This window comes from Dendropsophus ebraccatus, chromosome 12, assembly GCF_027789765.1.
Source record: "Dendropsophus ebraccatus isolate aDenEbr1 chromosome 12, aDenEbr1.pat, whole genome shotgun sequence".
In the NCBI taxonomy this organism is placed as follows: Eukaryota; Metazoa; Chordata; class Amphibia; order Anura; family Hylidae; genus Dendropsophus; species Dendropsophus ebraccatus.
Window position 1 is genome coordinate 63,574,669 of NC_091465.1, and position 17,186 is coordinate 63,591,854.

Genomic DNA, 17,186 nt, shown 5'->3' on the forward strand with positions numbered 1-17,186 from the left:
GTGATGGGACACCACAGTGAGAAAACAAGTGACATGATAACTTGGAGGGAAATAGTCTGGCCTAGATATAGAGTATAAATATAGAGAGTTTATGCCCCAAGGTATACTGTGGCCTGGGCTAGGCTATAACCAGGTTTAAGAATATATACCCTGGGGGTATACTGTGGCCTGGACCCGGGGTGAGAAAACTAATGAAGCAATAACATTATGGCCCGGAGGGATATAGCATGGCCTAGGCTGTTTTACCCCCCAGGTATTGAGTTTATCCCCCGAAGTATACTGTGACCTGGTTTGACATTAGATGGATATATTCTGGCCTGGATTGGTATAGTTTGGCCTAGCCTATTTTACACCCCAGGGTATAGTTTGGCCTGGGTTATTTTATACCCTAGGATATACTATGGCATAGGCCAAACTATACCCTGGTATAATCTGGGTCTGCATAACCTCAAGGGTCCCTCTTTTGGAGAGACAGTCCCTACTTTTGACCCACATCCCTCTGTCCCTCTTTGCCCCTTTAGTCCCTCTTTTTGACCTAGAAATAAGATTGGCATTAATAAACTTTCTATGTTGCTCTAGAAAGTGTCTTGTTTCTTACTTGCATATTATTCTATCATGCGGTGCAAGTTGGATCCTAAAAAGTGTCATAGTCAAATGAATCAAGAGAGATTATGGCCGCTTTACACATCATTTCACACATGCAGACTGATTTCTATGGCCCCATACATACATCTCTAGGTGTTAGAAATCTGTTTTGGGGGCATGATCCATGTTGCAAAAAAATGATTAAATGGGAACTACAGGTAGAGGTTAAAAAAATGAAACTTCTGCAAAAGTATATAGCATTACTTACCTATCTCTCCCAGTTTTGAAACTACTAATAATCCATTTGTTTTAGGGGTTTTTGTTTTGTATTGTGTTTCTGTACTTCCTGGTTGAGCAGGTTCCAGAATGCAATGCTTTCCCTCAGTTGTTTATCACAGTCCTCCACCCTGCCCATTCTCTGCCCAAATCTATTGCAGATCATCTAGGCGGTGTTTACACATTGCAGTTTCATTGTGTTACTAAATTATTTGCAGTACTTTATCATTTCATTGTATTTCCACCCACACAGCTCGCTGTATTCTCTACCTGTAACGCTGATATTGTAATACAGTAAAGAACTTTTTGAATTAATTTTTTCTTTTCATTTCCACATACATATTATGATCAAGCATCTTTTATCTTTGAAGTTGAGCCGCACAATAAGGCCTTTATCCCATATTATCTTTCATGGGATTTACTGTTTATGCCTTGTTTTTTGTCCAGGTCGGATTGGCAGTGCAGGCTCTTATCCTCTCTGCCGTTTACCATCATTTACTTGTGTTACTGCAGTGCTGCAATGAAACTCAAACATGTGTGAACATAGCCCTAATTTCACTGCAGACTTTTGCACAGTCAGTGAAATTAGTTAAGCAGTTGCTCCTGGCTGGTCAGAGATGGTGAATTACTTGCAACATCACCCATTACTCTGCTTTATTCAAGATTGTCTTATTCCCGGTTGCATCCGGAGAGACTGTTGCTACTAGTTACCACCGTTACAATAAATATACAACTACCATTGTTTCTGAGCCTTGGCATTGGTGTGATAATTGGTGCCCTGACTAAGGACAACGAAGAATCGCATGCCCAGTATTCCCGCATGGTCAGGAGCCCGGTTTCCAGCTGTATCACCCTTGTGCCTACATCGTGACCACATTATCCTACAGCTGCCCCAGTTCCTGCCTGTTAGCACCATCTATACTGCGTAGTGGCCCCTAGGGGCCAGGGCATCGCACATTAGCAATAGGATTGTATATTTACGTATTGCTGACATGAAGGGGTTAAAGGTTCCCAAAGTCGAAACATAACATAATATATACCTTTACTTCCCTTTTTTATTTAAAATTAGTGCAGCAAACATAATGGCTACAATTTACAGTAGGTGAAATGTGGAGGAGGAGAAATTTAATGAAAGAACAAGAAGCTTTATTTTAACTCATGCTGCCCCATTGGTCACGTTTTTCATCCCCACCTTTTGAGCATCAAAGCTTTCTTATTTATTTTCCATTTGTGTAGCAAGATGAGAACATTAACATTTCTGTGCATTTTTTGACAGCTCAATTTTGGATATATATATATATATATATATATATATATATATATATATATATATATATACTTTTATTATTAAAAGGGGGTGAATAAAAGAAAAAGACTTTTGGCCATTATATGGCTATGTTCACACAACGTCAAAAATAGAGAAAAGGCATCCGATTTTGCTATTTAAAATAATGTCCACTATTGCCGCGATTTTCACTGTCACTGTTGTTTAATTTTTTTTTTTTTTTGCAGAAATCAATAGTACAGGCGATTTTTAGAAACTTTGTAATTGGGTTTATTAGCCACAAAATGCATTTTTATCATGAAAAAGCAGTTTGAAGCTCTCCCCCCGTCTTCATTATTGTGTATGGAGAGGGGAGGGGTGGAGGGAGATGAAGCACCAAAACAGGACAACAAAGAGTTAATTTACAGCAACATCACCAGGCTATCTCCTCTGACAGTCAGCACTGACCTCTATGACCTCTGAATAGCAGCCTTAATGGAGCTCTGAGCTGTGTATTTCTTTGTTCTCTACTCTTTGCTGCTGACTAATATCTTTCTTCCCCCTTTCCTCTCTATAGAACAGACAGGGTTGTGTCTGATGCAACAAGACACAATTTCCTGATATTTTGCAGTCAATGGAATAGAGGAGGGGGGGAGGCATTGAGATGTCCTGATTCTGAGCAGTGGATGACAGAAAGGAGAGGGGGGAACCTGGGAAAAGGCTTTTAAAATGCAGATAATGGCATATTTGCCTAATAAACCCAATTACAAAGATTCTTAAAATCGCCTGGACTATTGATTTCTGCAAAAAAAAAAAATAATAATAATATATATATATATATATATATATATATATATATATGACAGTGACTCTTTAACTGACTGCAATGGCAATGCATTGCAGTCAATGGGAAGATGGACGTCCAATGCACACAATGTATTAAATACTGGACGTTTTTACTACTGACATCATCAAAATAATGAACATGATCATTATTTTTGGACGTCTTTTGAAAACAGTGGACGTTTTTTATTAGTTGTTCACACACAGTTTTTCTTTTGTCACCGTTCTTTCTCCATTTTTACTATTGAATTTAATTGACTTTTTAATTAAGCAGCACCCGAAGGCCAATTAATAACCCCAAACTAGAATAATGTACAAACATCCGTCATTGCACTAAGGGGAGGCAAGACTGCTAAACGACGTCTGTTATTTTAGACTCAAAATGACGGACGCCATTTTTAATGGAGCTAAAAAAAATCGTTGTGTGAACACAGCCTATGACTGCTTGCTTGCTTGCTTGCTTGCTTGCTTGCTTGCCTGCCGGTTTCACACAGTATTTTGCAGGTTTATGATGTCTTCCATGCGCGGCACATAAAATAAAGAAGATGTTCTGCCACTTCTCCCCTATCTCCTACACACACTGAGAAGCAGCAGGGGCATTATACAGCAGTAATGAGCAGTGCAAGCTGGAAATCCAGCACTAGGATGGGATACAACATTTTCTAGAGGTAGCAGCAGCGTATTCTCTGTGGCACATAAACATCAACATTCATTAGAGATATAACTTCAAGCTCCTTTGCCCCAATGCTAAAGGTTCAGCAAGGACCCCAAGCTGTATGTACAAACCGCAGTATTACTGTATTCTTATATGATAAAGGGGTTCCTGGGCCCCTTTAAGTAGCAAGTCACAGATGCGACTACTATTTCTGCACACTCTATATTATGCGCCGGCTGGTAATTACTGTCTTTCAGTTCCATTGTGTATTAAATATCCACTGTTGTTTCCTGTACAAGCACTGTAGGCTCTGCCCGTACTGATACCATATGCTCTATAATAACATGATTTACAAAAGATTTCATTAATCTCATTGTTTCCTGAAGACACTAAGACAAACATCACATGTAAAAAGTCACCACAGAATTATTATCACTTTGAGCCATGCAGTTATATTCCTGCCTCCAAGAAAGAGATCATTCTAGAAGGCTACATCATAAGATTTACTGGGATACCCTGCTGCAGCCAAGGCAAAACCAGTCTAAAACTCCTGGTAAAGATTGTGCCTCTATCTCAGAAGTGGTATTCTTTAGTTGACTTAAAGGGGAACTATCAACAGGTTAGACCCACCCTATTGCACATGGGGCAACGAGGAGGAAGATATATGTGTTACCTTCCTCCTCTGTGCTATAAGCAGTGTAATCTTCGGTCCGGAGCACCGTTAGGAGCACTGCCCCGCCCCCGTGATGGGGGTGGGTCAGTGCTCCTAATGGTGCTCCGTACCATAGCTTACACTGCTCTAACAGCATGGGAAGGACACCAAGGAGGAGGGTAAGAAACTCACCTTCCTCCTCGTCTCCCCATGCGCAATAGGGGGCTATCAGCAGGTTAGATTCGTCTAACCTGCTGATAGTTCCCCTTTAAGTGACCTACGCTTAATTCAAGTGTTCTGAAGGCTATTCAGTGCTATTATATATGCTCCCCCTTATGCATTCTGAGAGAAGTGTTGAAAAGGATATATATGTCAGTTGTAACTATATTTGCTCTTAAGCTACATTTTCTATAGTGAGTTTGACCAGATGATAAACATGAGTGAAGCACATAGGATGTTAGGAGGATGTACGCTGCTTTTTGCTGGGATACTACATATTTTTGTTTCCTGTAATATTTTATCACCATAAGTCACATTTATATTTCCACTGTCACATATACTGGGATGGGCGCAACCATGAAGGATTTCACTGCTTGTAAAAGTCCCTATGGGAAAAAAGTAATAATACTTGGTTAGTGACCGGTTTACATTTTGTTCATTCAGTGTCCTGGTATCCACACACTGCTAAATGATATAGGTTGTAGTGTGGCTGTAGATTATTTCCTGTGAGTTTAATCCTGTCTGGGTAGCATAAGCTAAATGTGTCTAATATATACTGTGTTACCTCACACTGCAGTTAATCGTTTGTTTGTGTGCTTGATAGATGTAGGAAGGACGGCACTTCCAATAGTGGTGGTGCCCAAAGTAGTGGGGATCCAGATTAAAGCGACTCCGTACCCACAATCTGACCCCCCCCCCAAAACCACTTGTAGCTTCAGATAGCTGCTTTTAATCCAAGATCTGTCCTGGGGTCCGTTCGGCAGGGGATGCAGTTATTGTCATAAAAACAACTTTTAATCCATCAGCGCTGTGGCCGGGGCTTACATTTGTATATGCATTAAGCTGGCACAACCTCTCTGTCCTTCCTCCCCACCCTCCTTATCATTAGGAATACTCCAGGCAGATTGCTTCCTATTCCCCATCTGTGGCAGCCCGGCACACGGTCTGGATCGTTAATACACCTGTGCAAAGCTCAAACAGCAGTAAATGTTCCTGGATCATTCCTAATAATGAGGAGGGTGGGGAGTAAGGACATAGAGGTGGTGCCAGCCTAATGCATATACAAATGTAAGCCCCGGCCGTTAGACACAGCGCTGCCCGATTAAAAGTTATTTTTATGACAATAACTGCATCCCCTGCCGAACGGACCCCAGGACAGATCTTGGATTAAAAGCAGCTATCTGAAGGTACAAGTGGTTTGGGGGGGACAGATTGTGGGTACGGAGTCGCTTTAAGGCTATGTTCACACTATGTAAAATAACGGCCGTTGTTTTCACCGGCCAGACTTTTGCGACCGAAACTACGGCAGTGGAATTACGAGCGTACGGGCTAGTCGTGAGACTACGGCCGTTGTTTAATTTTACTTCCTAGCATGTTTTTAAGCGGGCTGAAACGGGTCATTTACTTTAAATACTGCGCATAGCCCAAAAATCCACTCAGAAATGTTTTTACATCAAAATCAAGTTTAATTCGGCAGATATAAGTTTTACGTTCGCGGCTGCATTGAAATCCACGGCCGTTGTGTCAGTATTATCGGCCGGAAATAATTGACATGTTCATTTTTCACTGGGACGTATATACAACTGCCGGTATCTGATACGTAGTGTGCATTCATTGACCGTAGTTACATTGCATTGCATTCATAATAGGGAACCTCAAAACAACGGCCGTAGTTTTATGTAGTGTGAACATAGCCTTATAGTAGAGAAGACCCGGCACTCACCAATTCATTCTGCTAATTTATTTAAGTGCGATAAGCATCAGGTAAAGTAAAGACACGTTTCGGCCAAGCATGGCCTTTATTAATAGTACTACTATTTGGAGCTGATGAAGGCCATGCTTGGCCGAAACGCGTCCTTACTGTACCTGATGCTGATTGCACTTGAAAAAATTTGCAGAACAAATTGATTTGTGCTGGGTCTTTTCTACTCTTAATCTTTAGTTTTCTGTCACCACTGGTGGAATACTCTGTAACGCGAATATACGCACGTAGTTTTGAGGTTGATGCATTTACTTGAAAGTATACGATATACGCCCGCACAGTGCACACTACGTATGAGCTTACGGCCGGATCGTATACGGCGCCGTGAAAAATGAACAAGACCATTGTTTGAGGACGGAAATGTTGAAACTCACGGCCGTGGATTTCCATGCGGTCCCGTACAAAGTATTTATTTCAGCCAAATTGAACTTGATTTTTCGATCCAAAAGGTTCTGTGTGGTTGACGGGGCTGGGCGAAGATTTCCAAGTAAATGACCAGCCTCAGATTGCTTCGAAAACAAGCTAGGGAAGCATAACTGTACTGCGGGCGTATGTTCGCGGTGCGTACGCATCCGGCCACATGTCTATTTTTCGCACGCCCATAGTTTCAGCCGCACATGTACGCCAGTGTAAGACCTGCGTACGGATTCGTACGCAGTGTGAACTTAGCCTTAAATTGTATGAGAAGCAGGTCACATGACCTTCTAGGAAAAAGGCATAACACCAAAACGTTGAAATTTATGGTCTGTGATTTCCTTCTCTACTACATAAATATGCACGAGCACTTGCATTCAAATAAGAAATCTTTAATTATTACCTGGGGCCCATAAGTGGAGTATTTGTTCACTACACACAATATTTCCCACTGAGCCATCACACCTGAATGCGATTCTTTCTCTTTTTAAACCAGGCTATCCCTTACTCATGTATTCCTGCATTGACTTGCATAGAAGGGCTATTGCTCGGGTTTAAGGATCTCGACCAATGTATTAGCACCTTTCATCACATCACATGCCACCCATATAGAAGTTTAGAGGAGTAGGTCAAATGATATGCTATTAAGTGTTAGGCTATGTTCCAAACCTATAAACAATGGCCTTTATTTGGCTCTCAAAACAATGGTCTCTGCTTTGAGTATCAAACAACGGCAATTGTTTTAAATGCAAATTGCATTGAAGTCTATGGACAGTGGTCATAAATAAATAACATGATGAATAGAGATGAGTGAGTAGTGAAATATTCGACTTTCGAGAATTTGAATCGAATAGGCACCGAGATTCGACTATTCAAACGAATATTCGATCCCATTATAGTCTATTGGAAAAAAATTCTCGGCACTTGGAAATCCAAATTCGACCACTTGGAGATCACCAAGTCCCCAATGAAACCTTCCTAAACGATGCCAACACCTCCGGAATGACACTGTGACATCAGGGGGAGCATGCCTGGGTGCACCTAACACCCCAAAATCGCAGTATAATGCCACTCTCCGCAGTTGCGAATGAAAAATATTTGCGAACGCTTTACGAATGTTTACGGCAATGTTCACACATTTCCTTTGGATTTCTTGTGCAGCAATACATACATGATTCCAATGTGCGTCCATAGAGCGTCATGTTATTCGCGCGTATCTCAGGGCTTTCAATGTTTCCCGCGTATTCGTCACACTACTCGATTGAATTCGAATCTTTCGAATACTGCAATATTCAAATACCATCTCGATCAAATGGTATTCGCTCATCTCTAATGATCAATAATTCGACGGCCGTAGCAAACAACAGCCTTTGTTCAATACATTGTGTGAAACACTAGCCGCTGTTTGCACTGACTTCAATGCAAATCACTGCATTATGAAAAGAATGTTCGTTGTGTAAATTGAAAACAATGGCCATTTTTAACGTAGCCCTTAAAAGAAAAACAATGAAATTAAATTGTCTATTACCTTCTATCACCTTCTGTGTGTAAGAAATACACTGCGTTGCGTTCCCGGTACAATTAATACCATCTCTACCAGTGCAGCTACCGTGGTCTTTGAGATAACAGGAGTCACAAATGAGTCCATTGGTTTCATTGTTTTCTGAGGGTACTAGGAACAGAAATACATTGTTATGAATGTATTTCAAGTAATAAAATGAACTTTGATAGCTGATCTTTGACTTGTCAGAAGTCATTTCACACTGCTCACATAGCTGAGTTTTCAAACATTGTATTTGTTTTAGCTTTGAAAATATCTAAAGGCCCCTCCGCTCATTGCTGGCCTGGAGCAGAAGCTTTGGAGCTGGTGACTGAATTTCTGGAGCTCTGAAGCTGCTCTGCGTGAAAAGTAAGTGTCTGTGAGTATACATGTGTATATGTGTGTATATAGTGCTTCAGTGCTCCACACATTCAGTCAGCAGCTCCATTGCTTCTGCTCCAGGCCATCAATGAGGGAAGAGGCCTTTAGATATTTGCAAAGCTGAAACAAATACAATGTTTCAAAACTCAGCTATGTGAGCAATGAACAGTGAAAACTTACTTTTTACAAGTCAAATATCACATATCACTGTTCATTTTGTTATCTGAAAAATGTAAGCTAGCTGTGCAGCCTGGGAATGGAAGTGAAAGTGAAACTAGACCTGAAACTCAAATTAAAAAATGACTTGTGATACTTGGCTAGTGACAATTCAGAGATCAGATGTCACACATCATTTTACCATAAGTCAGGTATAAGTAGTCAGTTGTCAAGTATCAGTAGTTAGCAGTCAGATTACCCACTCAACTGTATATATAAAAAGCTGTATATACACAAGGAATGTTGGTATATAAATACTAAATATTCTGACCCCCAAAGAGATAGCAGCATATATATACAGTGGGAAAAATAAATATTTGATACACTGCCAATTTTGGCAAGTTTTCCCACCTACAAAGAATGGAGAGGTCTGTAATTTTTTATCATGGGTAAACTTCAAATGTGAGAGACAAAATCTATAGAAATAAGTTCCTAAAAATCAGATTGTGTGAGTTTTAAATAATTAATTTACACTTTATTGCGTGAAATATTTTAACACCTGCCAACCAACAGGAATTCTGGTTCTCACAGACCTGTAAGTTTTTCTTTAAGAAGCTCCTCCTACTCTACCCTTATTACCTGTATTAATTGCACCTGTTTAAACTTCACACTCCAATCTCTCCACCATGGTCAAAAATCCCTGCTGCAAACTTGGCCAAGAACTACAGCACACGTCTGACCTCTGTAACAGCAAACAAAGGTTTCTGTTTAGAATATTAAATTCTGATTTTCTATTGTATCATGCAATAAAATGAAAAATAATGGGATTTTTTTTTTTTTTTTTTTAAATTAGATTCTGTCTTACAGTTGAAGTGAACCTACGATAAAAAAAATTACACAACTCCCCATTTTTTGTAGGTGGGAAAGTTCAGCAGTGTTTGAAATACTTTTTATCACAATATTGCAACAAATACACAGTAAGGCTATGTTCACACAACGTATATTTTCGTAAAAGTACTGCCGTTGTTGAAATCGGCAACAATGGCTGTACTTTCTACGGAAATATACGTTGCCTTATCTTCTATGGGATCCCGGCCGGAGTGTACACTATGCGATCCCTCGTGGCACCGCAAACAACTGACACGTCCGTCCATGCACACCATGAAGCGTGCAACTCCAACCGCAAGCTTCATAGGGTGCTGTGGGAAGTTCTGATGCGGGCGGGATGATCTTTTCAGAGACCAGCCGTTCCGTAACCTGGTCGGGTCACGGAACGGTCGGTCTCTTATGTTGTGTGAACATAGCCTAAAATGCAATCGAAATGCAAGGTGGGAACACAGCCTAAAGACTTTTTAGGTGAAATTACTTTCTCCTCATGACAACATTCCTCAAAATACCTTTGAACAGGTTAGCACAAGGCATACTGTACACAAGGACCTCTACATTCTTTTCCCATGATAACCTATGCAGTACCATATAAGCAACAAAAAAATATTAAATTATAAAAATTTAAAAAAAATCCTACATTGCTTCTTCAAGTGCCAAAATTCTGGCTTACTGCAGCCACCACTAGGGGGAGATTAGTAGCTTACTGCATACATTTCTTTCACTAAACTTTGTATTTATGTTCAGTGAATGTGTGTAATAAAAAAATTCTGTCCACAGGTGGAAAAATTTAACATGCTCTTAGAAATGTAGATACTTACAGGTTGGTGTTGGAGAAATACAGTTATCAGAATAGCAGCAGGTGGTGTTCCTGGATATCCTCCCCTGAGCAGTAGTGATGATCCCGGTGCTGTTGCACTCTGTTGAGTAGCCACATCTTTTCATCAGCTGTGTAGTTGTCTTTCCTCCTATTACATAAAGTGACTGGGATTATTGATTATAACCAGCAGAAACTGATATAACCATTACAAAATTTTGGTTCAATTGACAAAGTACTATCTACAAATGATGGATATGTGTATCGAACTGGCCAGCTGTAACAATGAGCCGTTCATTTACAGTATACTACTCCACAATGGAAGTGCAACTCCAAGAAGGTATTGTCATGGTATTAGGAAAATCACAAAACTGATTGACATGTTAATGATATGTAAATGATAAAATTAATGGAAACAAGATTTGCAAAAATTAAAAACATTTCGATTTATTCAGTACATGTGTTACTGGCAGACTGCATTCTATACAGATAGTACATGAACTGTAAACAACAGACTTTGTTAGCTGTATATATGGGGACATAAAACCTTGGCCCTGGATCAACAATGCTATTTACAATCCCTCACCTAAGTTTAGTCTATTTAAAGGGGTATTCTGCTCAGGTAAAATGCATTTTAAATCATTCCTCCTCCTCCTGGAGACTAACAATTCCATACTAACTTTTACCTTTTCAGTCTCCTTCCCCCAGTTCTGAGCCTGCTGCTGCTGAAAACTGTGCATTAGCTGTTCACTGAATCTGCACTCTGAACCCCCTCCTCCCCCCTCCCTTCCTAGACTGCTCATGTAAACAATGTCCCAGGCAGGCTGTTTATGCACTCTGTAATGCCGGGAGGGTTAATCTAAGGTCAAACTGCTGATGACCTTGCTGTGATTACCCCCTAACCACTAAAGAGTGCAGAGACAGCAGCCGGGTACCCTGTCTACAAGAGCCTCCTCGGAAGGAAGGGGGGAGTTCATATCTCACACACAGTTTTCTGTGTCTTTAGCAGAGAGCAGCAGGCTCAGAACTGGGGGAAGTAGACAGAAAAGATAACAAGTATGAAATGAATTGTTAGTCTCCAGTAGGGGGGATGATTCAGAATGTATTTTACCTGAGCGGAATACCCTTTTAATGTGCGTTCACACCTACAGGATCTGCAGCTGATTTTCTGCAGCAGATTTCATTTAAATAACTGAACACAGCATCAAATCTGCTGCAGATCTGCTGCAGATCCTGTAGGTGTGAACGCACCCTTAAGCAATATCATATTGACAAAAATCTAGATAAGATCTAAAGCAATGATTAACAAACTGACATTTAACTATGTGATATATGGTGACCTGAAACATGCAGACTATTACACTTCTGCAGGATCACATGAGTAGATCATACACAGGTTCTTACTATAATGGAATATTTCTGCTACTCTGTATTTTATCTTCTTTTATTATAAATTTGTGGAGACTAGAGATGAGCAATCTTTCCAAAGGCTCAGTTCGTCGAACTTTAATGTAAAGTTCGGGTTTGTGACGAAATCAATGGTACAAGGGATTTTAAGAAACTTTGTAATTGGGTTTATTAGGCAAATATGCCATTATCTGCATTCCAAAAGACTTTCCCCAGGCCCCCCTCTCCTCTCTCTCATTCACTGCTCATTTTTAGGAAATCTGGACTCTTTTGCATCAGTGGAGCACTGTGTAACCTATGGAGAGGGGAGGAGGAAGGCTAGTCGGAGCAGAGAACAAAGGATTACACAGTGGGAACTGTGTGAAAGCTAGTATTCAGAGGTCAGAGAGTTCAGTGCTGACTTCAGGGGAGATAGCCCGGTGATGTAGCTGTAAATTAACTCTTTGTTGTCCTGTTTTGGTGCCTCATCTCCCTCCACCCCTCCCTCTCCATAGAAAAAAAACCATGAACACAGGGGGGAGAGCTTCAAACTGCTTTTTCATGATGAAAATGCATTTTTTTGGCTAATAAACCCAATTACAAAGTTTATTAAAATAGCCTGAACTATTAATTTCTGCAAAAATAAAATAAATAAACAACAGTGACACTTTAAGAGTGATGACAGCCCTCTCAGCCAATCACAGGCCCCAGTGCTCTCCTGTCCTTATCAGCCTGTGATTGGCTGAGCAAGCTATCAGTGCTGCCCCATCCTAGTCAGCCTATGGTTGGCTAAGCAGGCCTTCACCATAGAAGATGCCTGGATGGGACCAGAGACCCACTATGAGACACTGGGGGACTGCGGACAGTTGAGAATATGTTTATTTTTTTATTTTTACATGAGCACCGCCATCTTGCCAAACCTTTCTGAACTTTGTAGAAAAGTTTGATTCGGAAGCAAACAGAATTTTTTGCAAAGTCCGAAATGAATCTGGGTCCGGTAGGTTCGGTTTGCCCATCTCTAGTGGAGACCAATGCATGAACGAATAAATATACATACCGTATGAGGTCTCTGAAATTACGGTTACACACGCAACATTTTCTGCTGAACATACCGCATAGTGTTCACATTTAATGTTGATGGATCCTTGGCATTGCCAGCACAACAAAGAGTTCACTGTATTAAAAAACAATAAATGCATATGTTAAAATTTAATTACAGACAATATATACAGATGCATACACACAAACACAAGAAGAATTCTTCTCATAAGGATTAATGACAAGTAATGTGTTACTAATCAGATGAACAAAGACTCTCCTATACACACGTGGTTCTGGTAAAGGCCACATTAACACTGACTGGCTTAACCCTTTGGTTTAGGTGGGTTGGCCTAGGGACCACTTCTCACGCTAATTAGCCTAAATTTCTATGACAAACCATGTGGCCATGCCATGTGACCAAGGCATCACTCATCCGTTACACAGAGCATGGCATATAGTAGAGGGTGCAGGTGGGTACAGCTGCCTTTCCCTTCTTTAGGGGTGCAAAATCTCTTGATCAGATGAATGTGAAGAGAAAAGGGATGGATATAAGTGCACCACATAGGATCTATATTCAAATATTCAAAACTCACCCACTGGCAAAGAACTTGTTCTGTTCGCCTTTGTGCAAGTCTGGACAACTTTAAGTTTGGCATTATTCAGATAAAATTCACCTATTAAAGGTATTAGATAGCAATACCAATAAGATGCACAGCCAGCCATGTACACATTTGGAGCCTTGTCTGCATGAAAAAAAAAAAAAAAAATAGAAAATAAGGTATTCATTATATGAGATATAGCCATAGAGCAAAAGATTGTAAAATATCAATATGGTGACTGTGATTTACTGCTTGTGAACTCGAAACAATACTCCTCATCTCCGGTGCACTTCATGGCATAGGTCGGCTCAAATTTTGTCTCCAAGAAGGTAGAAGCAGCTGGGCAGACCAGCCCATTATGGGTGTTATTTTCTGGTGGCACTAGGGAGAAAAAGGAAAAAACAAACTCAAAGTGTAGCACTGTGCCATATAGATCTAGGAGTAGACATAAAAGAGAGAATTACTGTATAGTTATCTTCTACTGTTCCTGAATGGATCTTTATTGCTTTAGCCTTTTATGGACTTACTAGCTACCATGCGGCCTGTTTGTTATATCCATGTAGTTGCACCCAAGCTGATCCTTCATCCCTGTGGGTGGTCAGGCAGCTCCAAGGCCCATAATATGGCTTCCTAAAGAGGACAATATACATTTGCAGCCTCCGTAAAAGTACACTGCGCCCAAGCAGGGAGTGCAGGCACACTGGAGGAGGCAGAGTAATGTGTATTTGTGGTGCCCCGCCGTGAGGCTCGATGGGTGACTTGCTAGGTGGTACTGTGTAACGCCACTACTGTGCTGGTTGGTCGAAGTATAGCTCAGCCAGATGTTGTACTGTTGTGATGCCAGTGTTAGGTGGGCACACAGGTATGAAGGCACACCTGCTTTTATTTTAGAGTGGTGAACTATACCCTTTACCCTGTGGTCGGTGTCCTGCCGGGCTGTGAGATGGTCCCTTGGGTGCTTATCACGGTGGTCCGGAAGTGGAGTTGTGACCCACCCGGACTATTGGTACCGCCACCCACAGAAAAGGGAGGTGAGCCAAGGAAGGTGCAACTACTGTGTCGGTGTTTAAGTAATAATCACTGAGTCCTGTTACCACAAATAAACTCTTCTTTACTTTAGAAATACTTGATATAGTGATATACAATAGACTTCTTACTTGACAATAGACTTTAGACTTTAGTGACAGGATTTGTGCTAAGAGCTTGAGAGGTAGTTTAGCCATGCTAGTTTAGTAGAGTAAGTTCAGAGAAGTAGCGAGGAGGACGTCGAGAGAGTCCCAATCCATGGTAGTACTGTTCTCTGCCAGGACTTTAAAAGTAGAATAAATAGAATACTTGAGAGTAGATAGAATACTTGTACCCGTGTTTTGACCTCTTGTCTTTGCACGACCTATTGCCCACCAGTGTCGGGTGACCCGTCCTAGAGGCACAAGCCTCAGACCCTGTTTCCTCGGTTAAGCAGAGTGGTCAGAGTTCTCTGATTACACCCGTGCTGTGAGTACATAGGCTTCTAGCAACTTTGCTCTATCCTGATCGGTTCCTCTTGCTTCAGGATACTGTCCTGCACCTTTAGACTTGCTCACGGCGTGGGCTGGGATGATCCCTAATTTTGCCCTCTCTATGAGCAATTAGCACTGCATAGTGTGTAGTAGTGCTGCTTTCAAGAAAAGAGTGTCCCTACTTCCCATGTGTGTTTGTAGACTAGACTACACTGGACTCGTCCTCTCTATATGGGAACCAGACTAAGACTCTCACTAAGTGTGTCTACACTTCCTCTCCCCATTTGAGAACCTCCTACATAATAAGAATACAAATAAGAATAGAGATGTGGAAAAGAGAAAGAGCTCTCATTGATGCACAAATCACAAAAACTATAACCCCTTGAGTACTACAGCTGTGCAATACATAGGTACAAGACATACATACTAGCGGCATCTACTGGCAAAACTTAGGTACTACTTCATTACCACTTTTACTTAGAGTAAAGGTTTTTGCGAGGGGTGTATGCACTAGTAACATTTGTGGTGGGACACAACATATTGTCACATGCTCCTCCATAAAAAGCCATATTATGGACTAGGAAGATACCTGGAGCTACATAATTGTTAGAGATGAGTAAACTGCGGAACCCAGGTTCTTTTCAAACTTTGCAAAAAAATTAAGTTAGCTATCGAACCAAGCTTTTAGCGAAGTTCGGAACAAGTTCAGCAAGATGGCGACTGAACATTAAAAATAAATAAATAAATAAATAAAGGGTTTTCTCACCTGTCCACGCTCCCTCAGTGTCCTTCTTTGGTCTTCTGAGTCTTCAGCCCCTTCAGTCAATAACTGACTAAGATGGGACAGTAATGCCACAGCCAGTGATTGGCTGAGCAAGCTGTCACTCTTGTTTCTACAGTGACAGCCAATCACTGGCTACGGTGATGTCCTGTCCGACTCAGCCAGTGATTGGCTGTGCTGGCTGTCATTCTAGATGGGACAGACAGCACCTGCGACCAGTGATTGGCTGAGCAGACTGTCACCAAAAAAAGAGACAGTAAAAGACTTTGGGGGAGTGAAGAAAGGTAAGTAAAATGAGCGGCTTTTGCAAGCCGCCGTAAAACAACTAAATGCCTGAAGATGTTTAGCTGTTTTAGTGCAGTTCCTTAAAGTTCCGTTCAGCAAAAACCCAAACTTTACAGTTTGCTCATCTCTAATAATTATATTGAACAGGACTGCGACCAACAAAGCATTAGTAGTTGAGCGAGTACCTCACTGTCTTGATTAGCACGCTTTCCTATAGGGTTGATAAAAAGATCCACCCATAATACCTACATGTTGGAAGCGGTGTCCTGCACATTTCTGAGCCACAGCAGTCTGTGATGAACGTCATTTTATGTGACGGGGATGATATTTTGCCGCTGCATTGACAACCCATGTGATCCCAGCATTGTTTATTGACTACGTAATTGTATACACGACTGAGACGACTTTCCTGAACTGAGAGACAGAAAAAAAACTAAGTTAATATCAGTGCCATACGTTTCAGCTTCAGAATATTTCTGTTCATTTAGTGTTGCATGGCCCAAACCAGTATATATCTTAATGTTAGGAAAATTAATAAATTAATATTGGAAAAATTGCAGACAAGAATAAGAATTTAAAAGTACATTTTTTCATGCCCCACAATGTAGCGTATAAGCATATATATACTTGTACATATGAGTGTATAATTAACGCTATATTGTGCACAAATAAAGCTGCCATAAAATTATCAAAATAACATCAGCAACAATAGACCAGATGCCTTTCCATAGATTCAGAGACACCAAGGGGGACATTTATTAAGACCGGTGTACAAGTCCTTAAAGGGGAAGTCCTGTGTGTGTGGGGGAGGGGGGGGATTTCGGTCTGGGGGTTAGGGAAACACAATAAAGAAGGTATATTTACCTGACCCGGTGCCCCCGCTCCTGGACCCCGCCAATGGCCTCCATGTCACCCTCTGCTCCTACGTCACGACCAGGCTGAGGGGTGCCCTGCTCAGCCAGTCAGTGACTGGGGTGGGATACCCCTGCATTCACTGATTGGCTAAATCGCCTAAATCCCAGCTTTCAGCTATGTGGCAGCGTACCTCACAATCAGGGGAAAATGGCATCCAGCGGGGTACAGGAGCCTGGCGATGCAGGGTAATGCGGGCATGAGGTCTTGTAAGCATATGTTTTTCCATTAGGA

At 41.2% G+C, this 17,186-nt stretch overlaps 1 protein-coding gene across 1 annotated transcript in view; it reads right to left on the reverse strand.

The window, feature by feature from the left end:
* LOC138768724 (uncharacterized) overlaps positions 1 to 17,186 on the reverse strand; it is a 77,540-nt gene that overhangs the window by 18,722 nt on the left and 41,632 nt on the right. The window contains exons 4-10 of the mRNA XM_069946681.1: positions 16,290 to 16,454; positions 13,725 to 13,856; positions 13,470 to 13,619; positions 12,893 to 13,009; positions 10,454 to 10,600; positions 8,199 to 8,342; positions 4,725 to 4,880 (exon numbers count right to left, since the gene is read on the reverse strand). Coding sequence (XP_069802782.1) covers positions 4,725 to 4,880; positions 8,199 to 8,342; positions 10,454 to 10,600; positions 12,893 to 13,009; positions 13,470 to 13,619; positions 13,725 to 13,856; positions 16,290 to 16,454 — 1,011 coding nt within the window. The remainder of the gene's footprint in view (positions 1 to 4,724; positions 4,881 to 8,198; positions 8,343 to 10,453; positions 10,601 to 12,892; positions 13,010 to 13,469; positions 13,620 to 13,724; positions 13,857 to 16,289; positions 16,455 to 17,186) is intronic.